General features: G+C 40.7%; 2 protein-coding genes across 2 annotated transcripts in view; one reads left to right on the forward strand and one right to left on the reverse strand.

The window, feature by feature from the left end:
* The window catches only part of Lrrfip2 (leucine rich repeat (in FLII) interacting protein 2), a 122,163-nt gene extending 106,706 nt beyond the window's left edge, over positions 1-15,457 (reverse strand). Inside the window, exons 1-2 of the mRNA XM_013027033.1 lie at positions 15,192-15,457; positions 13,831-13,889 (exon numbers count right to left, since the gene is read on the reverse strand). The gene's annotated coding sequence lies outside the window, so the exon portion shown is untranslated. The remainder of the gene's footprint in view (positions 1-13,830; positions 13,890-15,191) is intronic.
* Positions 14,745-18,012, forward strand: LOC105993693 (spidroin-2-like). The gene is made up of 5 exons (XM_013027034.1): positions 14,745-14,770; positions 14,894-15,481; positions 15,529-15,688; positions 16,963-17,048; positions 17,866-18,012. Exons 1-5 carry the CDS (start codon positions 14,745-14,747, stop codon positions 17,933-17,935), a joined length of 930 nt encoding a protein of 309 aa, XP_012882488.1. The 3' UTR covers positions 17,936-18,012.
* Positions 18,013-18,667: the final 655 nt, after the last annotated feature.

The raw sequence follows: 18,667 nt of genomic DNA on the forward strand, positions 1-18,667 counted from the left end.
CCGGCTTTTTTCTTTTTGCTTATGTGGTGCTGAGGAATCGAACCCAGGGCCTCAGGCATCAAGGCAAGTGCTCTACCACTGAGCCACCTTCCCAGCCCTCCCAAGCACTTTCATGTAACCAGAACACAGTATCAATATTGGCACAATCCTATGATACTCCTTGTTGGCATTTTCAAAAAAAAAACAAAACAAAAACAACTTTCCTTCTAAGTTTGCCTTAACTATCCTGCTAAAGGAAAACAAAAGCCTCAATGTTAAACAAATAAGACGACCTGGATGCCAGGATATAAACACACTAAACAGATTTTTTTTTCTTCTAAAAACTTAATTTTCTGAAGGCAAATGGTCTTTATAAATTCCTTCTTCTGTGGCTGCCACTTTCCCTAAACCACAGAGCTTCCTGACTTCCAGCAGGGCCAGGCCAGATTATGGTTATGTGGTAGATTTTGTAAGGCAAGCTTCTGACACGGCCTCAAAATAGATCGTGGGCACCAGCCAGGGAAACTGCCACTCACAGTTACAGCTTCATCATACTTGAGCCTGTCAGCATTTATTTTTTCTAGTCTCTCATTTCAAAAGAAAGAAGAATCCCAAACCTCCTCTCGGCCACGATGAATCTCTGTAACATCAAAATTAAAATTTAGTGGCTCATGCTCATAGCACTATGTGCTATATAGCCCAAACTGGCCTTGAATTCTCTATCCTAATGCCTCCCAAGTACTGGGATTACAGCTATATACCTCCACATCCAACTCACAATATTTTTAATAAAAAGATGAATAGACAGACAAAAAAATAAGTGGGGACGTGGGGACACAATGGCTTACATTTGCAATCCTAGCTGGATGGGAAGGTAAAATTGGGAGGATTGTGGTTTGGGGCCAGTTCAGACAGAAACTTGTCATCTCAACCAATAAAAATATGGTGTGGTGGTACAAACCTGTCATTTTAGCTACACAAGATGTAAAAATGCGAGGATCAAGGTCTAAACTGGCCCAGGCAAAAAGGAGATCCCTACTTGGAAAAAAAACTAAGGCAATTAAGCTGAGAAGGAGTAGCTCAAATGAGAGAGCACCTGGCTAGGAGGCACAGGCTGAGGTCAAAGCCAGTATTATAAACAAACAAACAAATAAATAAATAAATAGAATTTATTGTTATATAAGCCTAAGAAAGTTAGCTTCTATTATAAAATAAAGTTCTTTATAGAACTGAAATAAATCTTTATAGTTATGTCAACTTATATTCCATCTGAGTCACATATTCAAAAACCAACTCCAGGCTGGTCATTGGTGGCTCATGCCTATAATCCTAGCTATTCAGGAGGCTGAGAAAGTAGCCCAAGCAGGAAAGTCTATGACCCTCTTATCTCCAATTAAGCACCACAAAAGCTGCAAGTGGAGCTGTGACTCAAGTGGTAGAGTGCTAGCTTTAAGCAAAAAAAGGTCAAGGACAGCCCCTAGGCCCTGAGTCAAGCCCCAGGACCAGTGCATACACACATACAGACACACAGACACACACACACACACTCCATATACATTCTTAAAAACTACTGCAGACAAGTTTTGTATTCAATGCAAACAGCATTTGCAGAAAGCTGGAAATAATCTAAATGTCTGTTAATACAGAATGGTAGATCATGAAAAATAAATATTCTACACCAGGTAGAATATCCAGAATGTTAAAAAAAAAAAAACACTAATAATAGAAATATCTCTCAGAGGCTCAAGCCTGTAATCCTAGGTACTTTGGAGGCTGAGATCTAAAGATAGCCAAGGCAAAAAGTTGAGGAGACTCCAATTAACTAGCAACTCCAGCTAGGCTACTGTCTAAGTAGTAGCATCTAGGCTGGAGGCATTGCTAAAGTGATACAGGCCAGCCCAGAACAAATAAGTCAACCTAACACTCAACATACTGAGTTCAAATCCTAGAACCAACAATAACAACAAAAAAGAATGAGCCGGGCACCGGTGGCGCACGCCTGTAATCCTAGCTACCCAGGAGGCAGAGATCTGAGAATCGAGGTTCAAAGCCAGACCGCGCAGCCAAGTCCGTGAGACTCTTATCTCCAATAAACCAATAGAAAACCAGAAGAGGCGCTGTGGTTCAGGCGGTAGAGCACTCGCCTTGAGCTGAAGAGCTGAGGGACAGCACCTAGGCCCAGAGTTCAGCCCCCATGACCAACAAAAAAAAAAAATTTACAAAAATGCTGGAAACAGAAGTAATTCTGAAAACAGAAAGAAAACTCATGAAGGAAAATTATTGATAACTTTTAAGTGACCTATGCCCAATCAACCATTCCATTTTCATACTTGACAACTAAAACCATTTCAAGGCATAAAGGCCTCAAAATTTTATCAATTTTATAACTTTTGTCAATACACTAACAGAAGACATGCTTCATCAAATAAAGGGGAAAAAAATCAAAGGAGAGAGGAACTGAGCATACAAAAACTAAGTCTAACACAAAAAGGGGGCAAAGTAGTTCCCAGCAAGCTGCTGATTTCCAAGACTGTGAGAGGGATATAGGTTTGAAGCTGTAAATTATAATTCAAGACATAATGGAAAAACATTTTGCTGTTGCCAAAATCCCCAAGCCTTTGGGACTTTCTTTCATGAGATGTGCTTGTTCAGGTTTCAATCTGAATTTACCCAAACTTGGGCAGAGACTGACTTATAGTTCACCAAGATGTTCCCCTTTTCTGTCTAAACCACATAGCTATTCTATATTCACATCCTTCCTTGCAGTTAAGTGCGGCCATCTCACTAGAGTCCTGATCATAAGAATGTGGGCAAAAGTGGTCATCACATCTTCCAACTATCTACCACACTCTCTCTGTACCCTAACATCTACCAGCTATACACAAAGGACTCAGTGAAAGACTGAGTATTCAGGGGCTGACAGAATCACTAGATGAAAGAAACTGGAGTCCTGTGGAACAGACCAGTCTCCATCACTGCTTTCCAATTCACAGCAGACATGAATGTGAGGGGTAAAAAAAAACAACACTTCACTTGTATTAAACTACTGAGATGTAGGAATTCTTTTATAATAGCCTAGGCTGGGGATGTAGCTCAACAGTACAGTACTTGCCTAGCATACACATACCCAGGGTTCAATCTCCAAGCATCACAAAAATAAAAATAAATGTATGTATGATATAGAAACAAATACAAAGCAATCCTAACACAAAAAGTTGATAGTCCTATTTTTTCAAAAGTAAACAACATATTGATTAAGAATATTTACATTGGGCTAGGAATGCAATTTAGTGGTAGAGTGCTTGCCTAGCATGCATGAAGCCCTGGGTTTGATTCCTCAGAACCACATAAACGGAAAAGGCCAGAAGTGGTACAATGGCTCAAGTGGTAGAGTGCTAGCCTTGAGCAAAAGAAGCTCAGGGACAGTGCCCAAGTCCTGAGTTGAGGCCCCAGGACTGGCAAAAAAAAAAAGAAAAGAAAAGAAAAAAGAAGACTTACACTGATTATGAGGGGAATGGCTCCAAATGAGAGTAGTATGTAACTTGGAAATACGATTATCTGGAGGAGCGGAATTGTCACTGAAGGATTTTTTTGAGGAAACTTGTAACTGTAATGTGCAACTTCCTGGCCTCGTAGAGAGAATACTGGGGCTCATTTTATTCTCACAACTATTTTTATGTTTTTCTATATCTCACAAACTATTTTGCTCAAAATAAGCTAACTGACATATTAATTTATATTATGAATTGGTTAAAAATAAAAATCTGAAAAAAAGAACTTGAAAAATCTGCTGGAACCAGGTAGTACTGCCTTACACCTGTAATCCTAGCTACTGAGGGAAGCAGAGATTGGGAGGATTGTGATTTGAAGCCAGACTTCACAAATGTACAAAAGCCCTATCTCAACATTAAAGGCTGGATGTAGCATCCTAGCTACAGTGGGAAGCATAAATAGGAGGATCATGATCCAAAATTACCCAGGCAAATACTGAGAACCTACCTTAAATATAACCAGAGTAAAAAGGACAGTATGGCTCAAGCAAAAGAACATCTGTTTACTAAGTGCTAAGTTACACACACACACAAAAAATCAGTGGCTCATATCTATAGCTACTCAGGAGGATGACATCTGAGGACTGAGGTTCAAAGCCAGCCAGTGTAGACAAATCTGAGTGACTTACCTACAGTTAACCAACAAAAAGCCAGAACTAAGCCCAGCGCCAGTGATTCAGGCCTGTAATCCTAGCTACTCAGGAGGCTGAGATGTGAGGATAGAGGTTCAAAGCCAACCTGGGCAGGAAAGTCTGTGAGACTCTTAAATAAACCACCAGAAAACCAGAAGTGGCACTGTGGCTCAACTGGTAGTAGCCTTGAGCTGAAGAGCTCAGGGACAGAGTCCAGGCCCTGAGTTCAAGCCCCACAACTGCAAAAAAAGAAAGAAAACACCAATTGCTTAATTAAAATTTCCAAATGCAGTATCTAGAATAGTTAAAGTCAGAGAGACAAAATTAAAAAAAAAATTAAGTGACTATCAAGGACTTAGGAAGAGTTATTGTTCAATTGGCAGTTTCAATTTAAAGGGATGAAAAAGTTCTGAAAGCTAAGCACCAGTGGTTCATATCTATAATCTTAGGAGGCTGAGCTCTGAGGATCAACAGTTCAAAGCCAGTCCAGGCAGACAAATCCAAGAGATTCAAATAAAACAACAAAAAAGCAGAACTAGAGGTTTGGCTCAAGTGGAAAAACACCTGAGCAAGAAGGAGACCCACAGGTAGGCAATAGAAAGTCAAGCGAGAGTTCAAGGCCCTGAGTTCAAGCCCCAACACCAGAATATACACAAAAAAAATTCTGGAGTTAGATGGTAGTAATAGTTGCCCAGCAGAACAGTGTGAATAAACTTACTGCTATTAAACTTAGTTAAAATAAAGTATAGCACAGTGGCTTGCCTAGGATGTACCAGGCCCCAGGTTGAACTCCAGCATCAGATATAAATAAAAAGGATTTAAATTATAATTTTATTTGTATAAATTTTATCACAGTTAAAAAAAATAGCTGGGCAGGGTAATACACACGTGACACCTGTAACCCCAGCACTAGGGATGTTGAAGAAGGAAGATTGCAAGTTCCAAGTCAGTCTGGGTATATATCTCAAAAAGAAAAAAAAAAGTCAACACGGCAAATGTCTAAATTTTACCAGAATTTAAAAAGATAAGTGGTAGGCAACTACACACAATGCTCATTTCTATAATCCCAGCTATTTAGTAGGTAGAGATCAGAAGGATTTTGGTTTGCGGACAGCATCAGCAAAAAGTTAGTGGTAATCCATCTCAATCACAAGCTAGGGATGGTAGGTCATACTTGTAATCTCAGCTACAAAGAAGTTGTAGACAAAAGAATCACAGTCCAAGACTTACCCAGGCAAAAACCAGAAGACTCTATCTAGCAAATAAAGTAAAAGGGGTTAGGGGAATGGCTCAAGAGGTAGAATGCTTGTGTAGCAAGCTGAAGACTCAAGACTCTGAGTTCAAACTCTGGTACTGCCAAGGGGTCATGGAGGTATGTCTCAAAGGAGAGCACTTGCCTAGAAACACAAGGCTCCCAAGTTATAAATCCCCAACAACACACACACACACACACACACACACAACAACAACACACACACAACAACACACACACACACCTTTGAGTGGACTGCAAAAGATGAATTTAGCAAAACAACAAGATAATGACCTCTTTAACCATTTACATATAACATCACCAAGAAGAGGAGGAGAGAGAATCTAATTTAAACTGAAATTCGTGCAGGTTGTTGGTGGCTCATACATATAATCCTAGCTACTCAGGAGACTGTCATTTGAGTATCTCAGTTCAAAACCAGCCTGGGCAGGAAAGCCCATGAAAACTCCTATCTCCAATTAATTACCAAAAAGCCAAAAGTGGAATTGTGGCTCAAGTGATAGAGTACAAGCAAAAAAGCACAGGGACAGCACCAGACCCTGAGTTCAAGCTCCAGGCAGGACTGGCATGCACACGCGCGCACACACACACACCACACACACACACACACACAAGTTTGCATCATTTTAGTCTTACAATCTTTGGGTCAGTTATCTAGATTTTTCACACACACACACACACACACACACACACACAGAAGTTTGCATCATTTTAGTCTTACAATCTTTAGGTCAGTTATCTAGATTTTTTTTTTCCAGTCCTGGAACTTGAGAACTCAGGGCCTAAGCAGCCTGAGTGTCTTTTGCTCAAGGCTAGCATTCTACCACTTTAGCCACAGTGCCATTTCCAGCTTTTTCTGTTTATGTGGTACTGAGGAATCAAACCCAGGGCTTCATACATGCTAAGCAAGCACTCTGCCACTAAGTCACGTTCCCAGCCATTTATCTGGCCTTCTTAATTTAACTAAATGAATAGCTGGGCACCAATAGCTGACACCTATAATTTTAATTACTTAGGAGGCTGAAATCTGAGGTTGGCAGTTCAAAGCCAGCCCAGGCAAAAAAGTCTGTGAGACTCTTAGCTCCAATTAAACACCAAAAAGAAGTGGAGGTATGGCCTAAGTGGAAGAATGCCAATCTTGAATCAGAATAAGCTAAGAGACAGAGATCAGCCCTGAGTTCAAGTCCTATAGTACAGACATATGCACAGGCTCATGCCTATAATCCTAACCATTAGGAAAGCTGAGATCTAGAAGAAAAGCTCCCATTTCCAATTATCTCACAAAAAGCAAAGCTGGAGCCATGGCTTAAGTGGTTGAGCACTAGTGACCAGTAATAAGAAGCAAGCGTGAGATTAAGTTCAAAACACTAGTGTTAACAAACAATAATAAAACAAAATTAAAATAAATGAATAAAAGTAGCAACAATATGTATGCTTACTTACTGTACTCACTCCGTTGTTAGAAATAAATTATTTAACAAGAAAATTAGCATATTAAGATCCTGATCCTCTATAGACAATATACTCTAATCCCTAGCCATTAAAGTGTTCCTACTTGAAAAGTGAGGTCGAATTACAAAATGCTCAGAACAAGTAGCTTAAAAATTATGTTTCTTAAGGTGATGAAATACAGAAGAGGGACAAAAGAGGGGCCCATCAGCTGCACTGGACATTGATGAAACTGAACTAAGCAACTCAAGGGCAGCGATGGGAGGGAGGGAATGAGAGAGAAAGAGGAAACAGCTTACACTAAGCAAAAGGAAAGAAATGTATGTATCACCCAATTTGGAAGAAACAGTTGTACTGTCCAAGTTTGTAGAGTTCATAAGCTTTATAGACCATGATAATGACAATTCGCCTTGTGAAGGTTAAAGTGTTTTTGTGACTTTAGCTAAGTATCACTATTCCACAATATTGTGAAACTTATGTAATCACTAAATCTCAATAAATTTTTTAATTATGTTTCCTAAACAGTAAAGTATCTGTTATATTAATACTACTTAAAAATTTGGTGTTTATAATAAAGCAGCACCAAGCTACATACAGGATTCTAAGAGGAAAAAAGAAAAAGATAATTTATAATCCTTTAACAGAAGGCTTAATATTCTACTTTTCAGAAAACAGAAACAACTTGATATGTATTATAAAGTTCTTCCTAACCTTTTAACCATTCCCTGACTACCCTTGTTTTTGTTTTGTTTTTCTAGGAGGGAAAAGCTGAGATTGCTAAGGTATAATAGGAATAAATAGATAAAGACATGCAAGAAGAAATTTAAAAAATACTGTTTTTCTCCTCACATTGACTCCTAGCATGAGGAGAAAAATTTCTTCTCATATTGTTCGCATCATAAAATAACAATCCCACTTTCTAAGGAAGTCAAAGACAACTAAATTCTCTGGGATAACAACTATTCTAAACCAAAAGACAGAAAAACTATCTACAGGCTTGTGTCTATAAGTTAACTCTGCATGCTGAATTAAAGAAGAAAAGAAAAGAAAGGCAAAGAAAAAACAGAACTATAACACACAGCTGTAATTAAATGAGGTGACATGAACCTTGGTCAAAGGGAAAGACACTAAATTCTTTAACAGCTTTCTAGCCTGAGATAAGCCAAAGAACTTTAAACTCAAGTGTTTCATTCACTAAATATAGAAAACATGGTTTTCATGAGGCTCCACATGATCCAGGGAGATGACAATGCTGGGAGATAGCAGCTGATAATAACCCAACAGTTTAAAGATACAACTTCAGGACAGTGTACATGATACATACGTCTATGGGAAAAGCAGAATGAGAATTTGGGAGGAAATGGAATTATCTTTTTAGGGGCAGTACTGGAATTTGAACTCAAAGCCTTGTGCTTCCTAGGTAGACATGCTACTACTTCAGCAACTCCACTAGCCTTAAATTATTTTTTTCTAAATTCCAAATAATTCTGAAAAAGAGCCTATCATTTCAAGATCTCAGTGTAAGTATGAAGGTCTCTGAATTGCATCATATCAACTATAAGCATGACCTCCCTATGACAATAGGAATGTTTTCCCCCATTGAAAAATAAATGTTTTTTGTTGTTTTTTTTTTGGGGGGGGGGTTGTTGTTGTTGCTGTTTGTTGGTCATGGGGCTTGAACTCTGGGCCTGGGCACTGTCCCTGAGCTCTTCAGCTCAAGGTGAGCATTCTACCACTTAAGCCACAGCGCCATACTTTCCTGCCCAGGCTGGCTTTGAACTGCAATCTCAGATCTCAGCCTCCTGAGTAGTTAGGATTACAGGCATGAGCCACTGGCAAACAGTGAAAACTAAATGTTTGACTCTTCCCAAGCACTTTCTTTTTTTTTTTTTTTTTTGGGGGGGGGGCCGGTCGTGGGGCCTGAACTCTGGGCCTGGGCGCTGTCCCTCAGCTCTTCAGCTCAAGGCTAGCGCTCTACCACTTGAGCCACAGCACCACTTCCGGCTTTTTTCTTTTTGCTTATGTGGTGCTGAGGAATCGAACCCAGGGCCTCAGGCATCAAGGCAAGTGCTCTACCACTGAGCCACCTTCCCAGCCCTCCCAAGCACTTTCATGTAACCAGAACACAGTATCAATATTGGCACAATCCTATGATACTCCTTGTTGGCATTTTCAAAAAAAAAACAAAACAAAAACAACTTTCCTTCTAAGTTTGCCTTAACTATCCTGCTAAAGGAAAACAAAAGCCTCAATGTTAAACAAATAAGACGACCTGGATGCCAGGATATAAACACACTAAACAGATTTTTTTTTCTTCTAAAAACTTAATTTTCTGAAGGCAAATGGTCTTTATAAATTCCTTCTTCTGTGGCTGCCACTTTCCCTAAACCACAGAGCTTCCTGACTTCCAGCAGGGCCAGGCCAGATTATGGTTATGTGGTAGATTTTGTAAGGCAAGCTTCTGACACGGCCTCAAAATAGATCGTGGGCACCAGCCAGGGAAACTGCCACTCACAGTTACAGCTTCATCATACTTGAGCCTGTCAGCATTTATTTTTTCTAGTCTCTCATTTCAAAAGAAAGAAGAATCCCAAACCTCCTCTCGGCCACGATGAATCTCTGTAACATCAAAATTAAAATTTAGTGGCTCATGCTCATAGCACTATGTGCTATATAGCCCAAACTGGCCTTGAATTCTCTATCCTAATGCCTCCCAAGTACTGGGATTACAGCTATATACCTCCACATCCAACTCACAATATTTTTAATAAAAAGATGAATAGACAGACAAAAAAATAAGTGGGGACGTGGGGACACAATGGCTTACATTTGCAATCCTAGCTGGATGGGAAGGTAAAATTGGGAGGATTGTGGTTTGGGGCCAGTTCAGACAGAAACTTGTCATCTCAACCAATAAAAATATGGTGTGGTGGTACAAACCTGTCATTTTAGCTACACAAGATGTAAAAATGCGAGGATCAAGGTCTAAACTGGCCCAGGCAAAAAGGAGATCCCTACTTGGAAAAAAAACTAAGGCAATTAAGCTGAGAAGGAGTAGCTCAAATGAGAGAGCACCTGGCTAGGAGGCACAGGCTGAGGTCAAAGCCAGTATTATAAACAAACAAACAAATAAATAAATAAATAGAATTTATTGTTATATAAGCCTAAGAAAGTTAGCTTCTATTATAAAATAAAGTTCTTTATAGAACTGAAATAAATCTTTATAGTTATGTCAACTTATATTCCATCTGAGTCACATATTCAAAAACCAACTCCAGGCTGGTCATTGGTGGCTCATGCCTATAATCCTAGCTATTCAGGAGGCTGAGAAAGTAGCCCAAGCAGGAAAGTCTATGACCCTCTTATCTCCAATTAAGCACCACAAAAGCTGCAAGTGGAGCTGTGACTCAAGTGGTAGAGTGCTAGCTTTAAGCAAAAAAAGGTCAAGGACAGCCCCTAGGCCCTGAGTCAAGCCCCAGGACCAGTGCATACACACATACAGACACACAGACACACACACACACACTCCATATACATTCTTAAAAACTACTGCAGACAAGTTTTGTATTCAATGCAAACAGCATTTGCAGAAAGCTGGAAATAATCTAAATGTCTGTTAATACAGAATGGTAGATCATGAAAAATAAATATTCTACACCAGGTAGAATATCCAGAATGTTAAAAAAAAAAAAACACTAATAATAGAAATATCTCTCAGAGGCTCAAGCCTGTAATCCTAGGTACTTTGGAGGCTGAGATCTAAAGATAGCCAAGGCAAAAAGTTGAGGAGACTCCAATTAACTAGCAACTCCAGCTAGGCTACTGTCTAAGTAGTAGCATCTAGGCTGGAGGCATTGCTAAAGTGATACAGGCCAGCCCAGAACAAATAAGTCAACCTAACACTCAACATACTGAGTTCAAATCCTAGAACCAACAATAACAACAAAAAAGAATGAGCCGGGCACCGGTGGCGCACGCCTGTAATCCTAGCTACCCAGGAGGCAGAGATCTGAGAATCGAGGTTCAAAGCCAGACCGCGCAGCCAAGTCCGTGAGACTCTTATCTCCAATAAACCAATAGAAAACCAGAAGAGGCGCTGTGGTTCAGGCGGTAGAGCACTCGCCTTGAGCTGAAGAGCGCAGGGACAGCACCCAAACCGAGTTCAAGCCCCATGACCGACCAAAAAAATAAAATAAAATAAAAAATAAAATAAATAAAAAAAGAATGAAAGGTAAGGGATACTTCTAAACATATACGACTATACAATAACTGGAGAAAGATACACAAGAAATAATAATGATTGACTGAATTAGGAGCTGGGGGTAAAGAAAGCTACAAGTTTGTGATGGAAAGATCTTTCTTCATATATTATTCTCTTTTTCAGTGCTTTAACATCTTAAAATGTCCCACAAATACCAGACACTAGTGGCTCATGCTTGTAATCCTAGCTATTCAATAGGAAGCTGAGATCTAAGGATCATGGTTCAAAATCAGCCTGGGTAGGAAAGTCCATGAGACTCTTATCTCCAATTAACCACCAGAAAACTAGAAATGGAGCTGTAGCTCTAAGTGGTAGAGCACCAGCCTTGAACAAAAGAGCTCAGGGATACAACTACAACTAACCAAAAAAAAAAAAAAAAAAAGTCTCACAAATATCTATTGAAAACAGCATATTTCACTCAGTTTTTAGTCTAATGTCTGACTCCTTCCAAATCTAGTTTAATTCATTGTAGGCAATAGGTTTTAAAAGTCAAAATGCAAAGGAACATGCCAAGACAAAAAAAAAGAACCTCCAAAATATTTCTTCACAAAGATGTGAGGGTGATCCAGCTGTGACATCTGTAGCCCTCTTGACCACCACCAAAGTTGATTCAGCTGATCTGGCTGGCTAAGTTGGTGTCCTCTCACCATTCGACATATGTCCCTCCTAAAACTGCAAACTCAGTAAAAAAGAACAACCTTCTCAAACAGTGGAGAATAGTTCTTTAAAGTTCTTAGAAGAGCTGTGTTCCTTGGCTAGACCCTCCAAACAGTGCTCAAAGTCCAAAGATATCTAGCTATTGTCTTAGAAGGAAAAATGAAGAGAAGTACTAAATTATTTTACTCTCAAGTTAAATTTTGCTCAATTCTTTTGAAATTTTAAATACTGGGTTTTAAATAAAGGTTATTGGCAAACTCGATAAGGTAGTACATTTCCCCAGTTAAGAGCATTTCTTTTTTCAGATTCTCCAGAGAGAAAGCAACTACCTAAAAGGAAAAGACTATGAAATGGCCTCTATTTTGTAGGTGCAATGGATAGTGCTCCTTAGATAAAAAGAAAAAGAAGAATTTTCTTTTCTTTTAAGTTAATCTTCATCAACATTCCCAAAAGGCAGCAAGGAGAACTTTTTTTTTTTCTTATACTTCATCAACTCTGTTTTTTCACTCTTAGAAACAAGGTAAACAATTCACCTACAGCTTTGCAGGAAATTGCTTCCTCTCCTACTAAATTCGTTTCTAGTAAAAAACTTGTTTTTGCTTGTGAAGAGATACTGTGCCAAATATATTTTCTGCATCTCTTTTTTTCTTTGTATGGAAATGATTAAGTGCTGGCCTAAGGTTTCCCTTGCATATTTACCTATTAAGACTATCAGTCATGGTGTTTTCCATACAGGATTTTCCAAAAGGGATCTCTGTTCACAGAAAACTAAACCTCAAGTTTCTTTTTTTTTTTTCCCCTCTCTGATCGTGAGGTTTGAACTCTGGGCCTGGGTGCTGTCCCTCAGCTCTTCAGCTCAAGGCTGGCACTCTACCACTTGAGCCACAGCGCCACTTCCAGTCTTCTGGTGGTTCATTGGAGATTAGAGTCTCACTGACTTTCCTGCCAGGGCTGGCTTTGAACGGAGATCCTCAGATCTCAGCTTCCTGAGTAGCTAGAATTACAGGCATGAGCCACAAGTGCCTGGATCAAGTTTCTTAAGTTTCCTATCAGGGGGACTAAAATCAAAAGAAACATTAGGGAACACTCTGAATATTAAAGCGGATATGCAGGGCTGCAAATGTGGCTTAGTGGTGGAGTGCTTGCCTAGTATGCAAAAGCCCCAGGTTCGATTCCTCAATACCACATAAACAGAAAAAGCTGGAAGTGGTGCTGTGGCTCAAGAGGTAGAGCACTAGCCTTGAGCTGAAGAGCACAGGGAAAGCACTCAGGCCCAGAGTTCAAGTGCCACAACCAACTTTAAAAAAAAAAAAAAAAAAAGGGAATATGCAAAGTAAAAAAAAAAAATCCCAAAATTTAGTCAAAGAATCAAAGGAATATCATAAGCAAGATATATAGGATAAATTTGATATCATTTTTAATTAACCAACTAAAGTGCTTTATGACTATAAATCAAGATAAAACAAGCTAGATACTGAAAGAGAAAAACCAAACTGAGTATAAAGAACTGTTTCAAAGTCATTTTGTCTAGCATTTTGAAAGCCAAAAGTGATGGAATTATATTTTAGCAATAAAAAAATCATTACTAGTTTAAAATTAGCCCATTGCAAAAGTAAATCATAACCTCCATAGAAGTATCGTTCCATTTGAACTTGAGACCTTTACACTTGCTAAGCAGGTGTTCTACTACTTGAGCCACACCAGAAACTTTTTTTTTCAACTTTTTCTAAAAGGGTTTCAAATGTAGGCTCAGGCCCACCTGCACCATGATCCTGCTATTTACGCTTCCCACATAGCTGGGACAACAGGTGCATACCACAGTACCCAGCTTTTACTGTCTGAGATGGAGTCTTGGGAATTTTTGGTCTAGACTGGCCTTGAACTGCAATCCCAGCCTCCCAAGAAGCTAGAATTACAGACTGGCATTTTCTACCTCTCCCAACCTCATTCTACATTTTTAAGGATAGACAGGCAAAATTCTGAAGACTATTTTTATAGGACCAATTCTTTCAGTAAGCTTTTTCATACCTTAGTGATGGTAGTTCTCCTTTTCCACTGACATTTATTTTGCTTCTAATCTCCAACATCTAGTAACAAAAAGGGGTGGTTAAAATCACAACAATCCACTTGTAACTATTATAAATCCAATAGTATTAAAATTGTCAATTTTTATTTCTTTACCATATTTAACCTTCAAGCAACAAATACAACAAAACTTGCACCACTTCTATGAGTATGGGCATTTAATTATACAGACAGAAACAGCTTTCATTACCACAGTTTTAAAGATCCAAATCAATGATTCACAAAGTGAATGATCTAACTTCCTAAATGAATCACACTTTCCAAATTTCTTACTTTGTATAACACTAGGTCATGATCTCTGTATTTGTTAAAATAAGCATGATGTTGATTAAATAGGTAGAATTCCTCAATACTTGAGTCTAGGTAGAGTAAACTCTACCTGCCACACATTGCTTTCTCAAAAAAGAAAAAATTGCACGTTCCCATTCAAATATATAAGACGTTACGTTGAAAAAAATACTAAACACAATTTAAGAATTTACTTATCTATACCTTGCTCTCCATCTCCTCATCCTATATTACATCTCTTCCCACTCTAGCCACTGTTTCCTTACATAGTGTTTTAAGTCAATCAATCTACACTTTTTCTGTTTATGACAGAAACGCTGAGTCACTAAATGGGAAGAAAAGCAAAGAAAGGGAATTATACAAACAGATAAAAGTGCAGGATAGAGAGTGTTACCCTAACCAGTGTCTTAGCAAGATGATATGTGCATCTCCTACAATGGACATCAAATAAAGCAAACTTTTTTTTTCCCTCGGGTCCTCCTTAGATCCTCCTGTTTCCTGCTGGGTACACAGAGCAAAGGGAGAGCAGGCCTGACAAGGGTGGGAATAAAACTCCGTGTTAGTCAAGGATGAACCCGACCTTCCAAGCAAGCGGGTGAAGCCCGCGCTTCAGTTTGGGTGCAGAAGGCAGCGAGACCGGGGGACGAGGGGGGGATTCCCCAGCTACTCCTTACACGGGTCTCACTCTATCCCCCGGGGTGCTCCTCCCAAACCCAAGGAGGGTGCTGCCAGGAATACCGCGAGACTCGGGGACCGAGGGACAACTAGGTGCCCCACAACGGGAGCAACACCTTCCCCTGGGCGGAGGACGAGTGCGGACAGAAGAGGTCCGAGAATGCAGCAGGCCGAGGCGACCCGGGCCAGGAGTCCGCCGGGGGGTCGGGGGTGGGGGGGATCCGGCTCGGGGCAACCCCAGCGCAGCCAGGTCGGAGACGGCAGGGGTCTCCCGGACCGCGCAAGCTGAGCCGAGGCCCCAGTTCCCGACTCCCGCCGGCAGACCGAGGCGCGGCCCTCACCTGTCTCTGAGGCGGTCGGTGGCAGCAGCGCCGCCCGGGAAGGGCCGGCCCGCCGCCGGCCCGCCGGGAGGGGAAGCTTCGGAAGAGGGGCGCGGCGTCGGGCAGACGCGGTTCCAGGCCGCCAACCAGGGGGTGCTGAATGGAGACAGTGAGTCCCCGCACCCTCAGAGGGCTAGTCAGTCACACCGGTATGCTCTCCGCGGCGCGGGCGAGACCGCACAAACGCTACCCGGGATGAGCCTCAGTCCGGGCGGCGGCGGCACAGGGGCGGAGGGTGAGGGGGGCGGAGGGTGAGGGGGGCGGGGCCCCGGGCCGGTGACCCCTCACCCGGAAGCAGTTGTGGCCGCCGGCGGGGCTGCCGCGCGAGCTGCGGCCGCGCTCTGGCGGGCTTCCCTGCGAGACGTTCGGCCAGGCTTGCCCTACCCCGGCTAGCCCGAGACGGCCAGCTCCGGCGCTCGGACCCGCCTCGCCCTTCCTTTCCTGGTCGAGCAGGAACGGTGAGTTCCGTGCGCGAGGCCTTGGTGGCTTCGCCCGCAGGGGGGGTCTGGGAGCCGTCCTGCGGGTGGTCTTGGGTGAGTGGGCCAGGGTTCGCGCGGGCTGTGGGGGAAAAGGTGAGCCCGAGTGAGTTGCCCCAAGTCGGACCTTGGAAGTGACTTCCTGGGGATACTTGGGTGGGACGAAAGGGTTTTATCTGGCAGGTGATCGCGCACAGTGGAATCCCCGCCGCTCGGCAGGGTGAGTCAGGGGGATCGCCAGAGCCCCAGGGTTCCAAGCCTGCACAACACAGACACCTGTCTCAAACTTTAATTTAAATTAAAAAAAAAATTAAAGACCGATGGGCAGTATCATCCCAAAGTATCTGTCCCAGACACACCAGGTTCGAGGCGCTGGAAAATTCCAAAGCCTGCTCTTGCCAAGCTGCCTTGCCTTCTTAGTGCGGTAGATGGACTCAAATAGACACCAGGTAATGAAAGAGTGAAGTAAGGCTCTACAGGAAACAGTGGTAGATACGTATTTTGTAGGCTAGACCTCTAAACTGCATAACAAGGCTAGAGAAGACTAATGAGAGAAAATTAAGCAGCCTCTCGAGAAAAACGCACAAGATGTACTTAAACGCAATTCCATATACAGACTGTAGGTTCCGGAAACCTCTGATGAAGCCCACAGATTCCACGTTAAGATCCTATCTTTAAAGTCTTCTATGGTAGTTAGCACGATGCACACACCCTCTAAGATATCAAAGACGTGCTCAACATGACTAGTTCATGGAGAGCGGTGATTTGGCACTAATACTGTTTGTTCAAGAGACAATAAGTATACTCATCAGCCTTAAGAGACATTCTTTAACCTTTCACTATATCTCTGCCTATATCACTGTTTTTTCCTGGACCCAGAGTAAGCATTAACACTTTTACTTGAACCCAGGAAAAGCTTGATCTTCCTAACAGATTATATTGTGTTATGCTCTGAAGACAAGAATTAACGACATATTCTGCTCAATCACCTCAAGACAAAATTAAAGACCTATTTGAAGAGAGGATCTGTTTAGCTATTAATGTGGTGCCTGAATTATGCTAGTAAACCCAATGGTTATTACATACTAATTGGTTAATATGTAAGATTATCTGAAAAATACTAGACTCTCTTGCCCTTTTCAGTTTACTACTTAACTAAATTATTTTGGCTCATGCAGCCAAACATATTTTGCAGTATTTATTTGGGGTGTGGGGAATGTAAGGAAACTAACAGTTATTATCTGCTTTTTACACAGCAGATATTATTAGACATATCAGATATTATTATGCCCATTTACCTGAAAAAGGCATTGAAGTTCATGAAGAGTGTGACCTGCCCAAGGTAATAAAACTAGTAGCTGGAGAAACTAAAACCTGACCGCAGATTTTTCTGACCCTGCATTCTACATTTTGTTAATACCAGGCTGCTTTACTTTTTTTTTTCTTTTTTGAGGATGGGGCTCAGGCTGGCTCAAACTGAGCTCAAATAACCATCATGCCTCAGCTTAGTGTTGAAACTATACACAAGACCCACTACACCCAGCTTCCTTTGATATTTCAAGAAAAGTATAGGTGAAGTGCCCAGTATCCAACCAAGCCAATTTCTATATTGGCTTTTGGGTTTTTAGTATGAAAATATACTTTAACACAGAGCAGTATAGAACCATTTTAGAACTCTGAATTTTAACTTCCTCTCATAATTTGCCATCTCTTTGGGGGTGGGGAGGAACTATTCCACTTGTCCATAATGTCATAGGTGATTTGAATGCTGCCAAGAATGTTGCAAAGTATGTCATGACATTTGTCATTACAAAGAGTTCCTAACTTAAGATGTCACCCTGATAGCTGGGCACCAGTGGCTCACGCCTGTTATCCTAGCTACTCAGGAGGCTGAGATCTGAGGATCGAGCTTCAAAGCCAGCCCGGGCAGGAAAGTCCGTGAGACTCTTATCTCCAATAAAACCACTAGAAAACCAGAAATGGCGCTGTGGCTCAAGCGATAGAGTGCTCGACCTGAGCTGAAGAGCACAGGGACAGCACCCAAGCCCAGAGTTCAAGCCCCATGACCAAAAAAAAAAAGATGTCACCCTGACTTATCTTGTGAGCAATCTTTCCCTGCTTATTAAAAGTTTCTTCTTGTCAAAAATTTGTGTTCTCAGATCTTTATGGAATATTCTGACACGTGGATGCCCCCAGGTGTATGCATTAGCAACTCTGGGGACATATTAATAGCTGAACGAAAATTTTGTAAATATTTACTCAGTTGGGGAAATGAGGTAAATTTCTACATCTTTGGTCTTTTCATAACAAATCTTTCATAGTTTAATGTATTAATAAATGAAAAAATTCTTAATAGCTAAGACTCATTGCTTTGGTTTATACAAAATCCAGTTGTCTTTGTTTTATTTTCTACAGATCTCTGGAAATATTAGTTCAACCATTTAAAATAGGCTATTACTTTCCAGTCAAATCGTTTTATTAGTAATGGGGTGGTGTGTGTGTGTGTGTGTGTGTGTGTGTGTGTGTGTGTGTGTGTGTGTGTATGTGTGATGTTAGCATTTTTTAAATTTTTGGTTAACTCCTTTCAAACCTATAGAAATGTGCCCATGTAGAATAAGTATATATGAATATATGTTATGCATATAAAATTGCATTAGGCTACATATATATTTATTTTATATTATACATATGATGTGTTAAATATATTGTAATATATATTATTTTTCTTCTCCTGTATTATCAATCACTTGCTTTTTGCATTAGGCTACATATATATTTATTTTACATTATACATATGATGTGTTAAATATATTGTAATATATATTATTTTTCTTCTGTATTATCAATCACTTGCTTTTACCGATTGCTATCATTTTACTTATAATGAATAATTAAAACTAGGAAATTAGCGAGACTCTAGTTACTTGCAGCTATACTCCTGGCTATTCAGGAAACTGAGAT

Source organism: Dipodomys ordii, unplaced genomic scaffold, assembly GCF_000151885.1.
Source record: "Dipodomys ordii isolate 6190 unplaced genomic scaffold, Dord_2.0 Scaffold99, whole genome shotgun sequence".
Lineage (NCBI taxonomy): Eukaryota > Metazoa > Chordata > Mammalia > Rodentia > Heteromyidae > Dipodomys > Dipodomys ordii.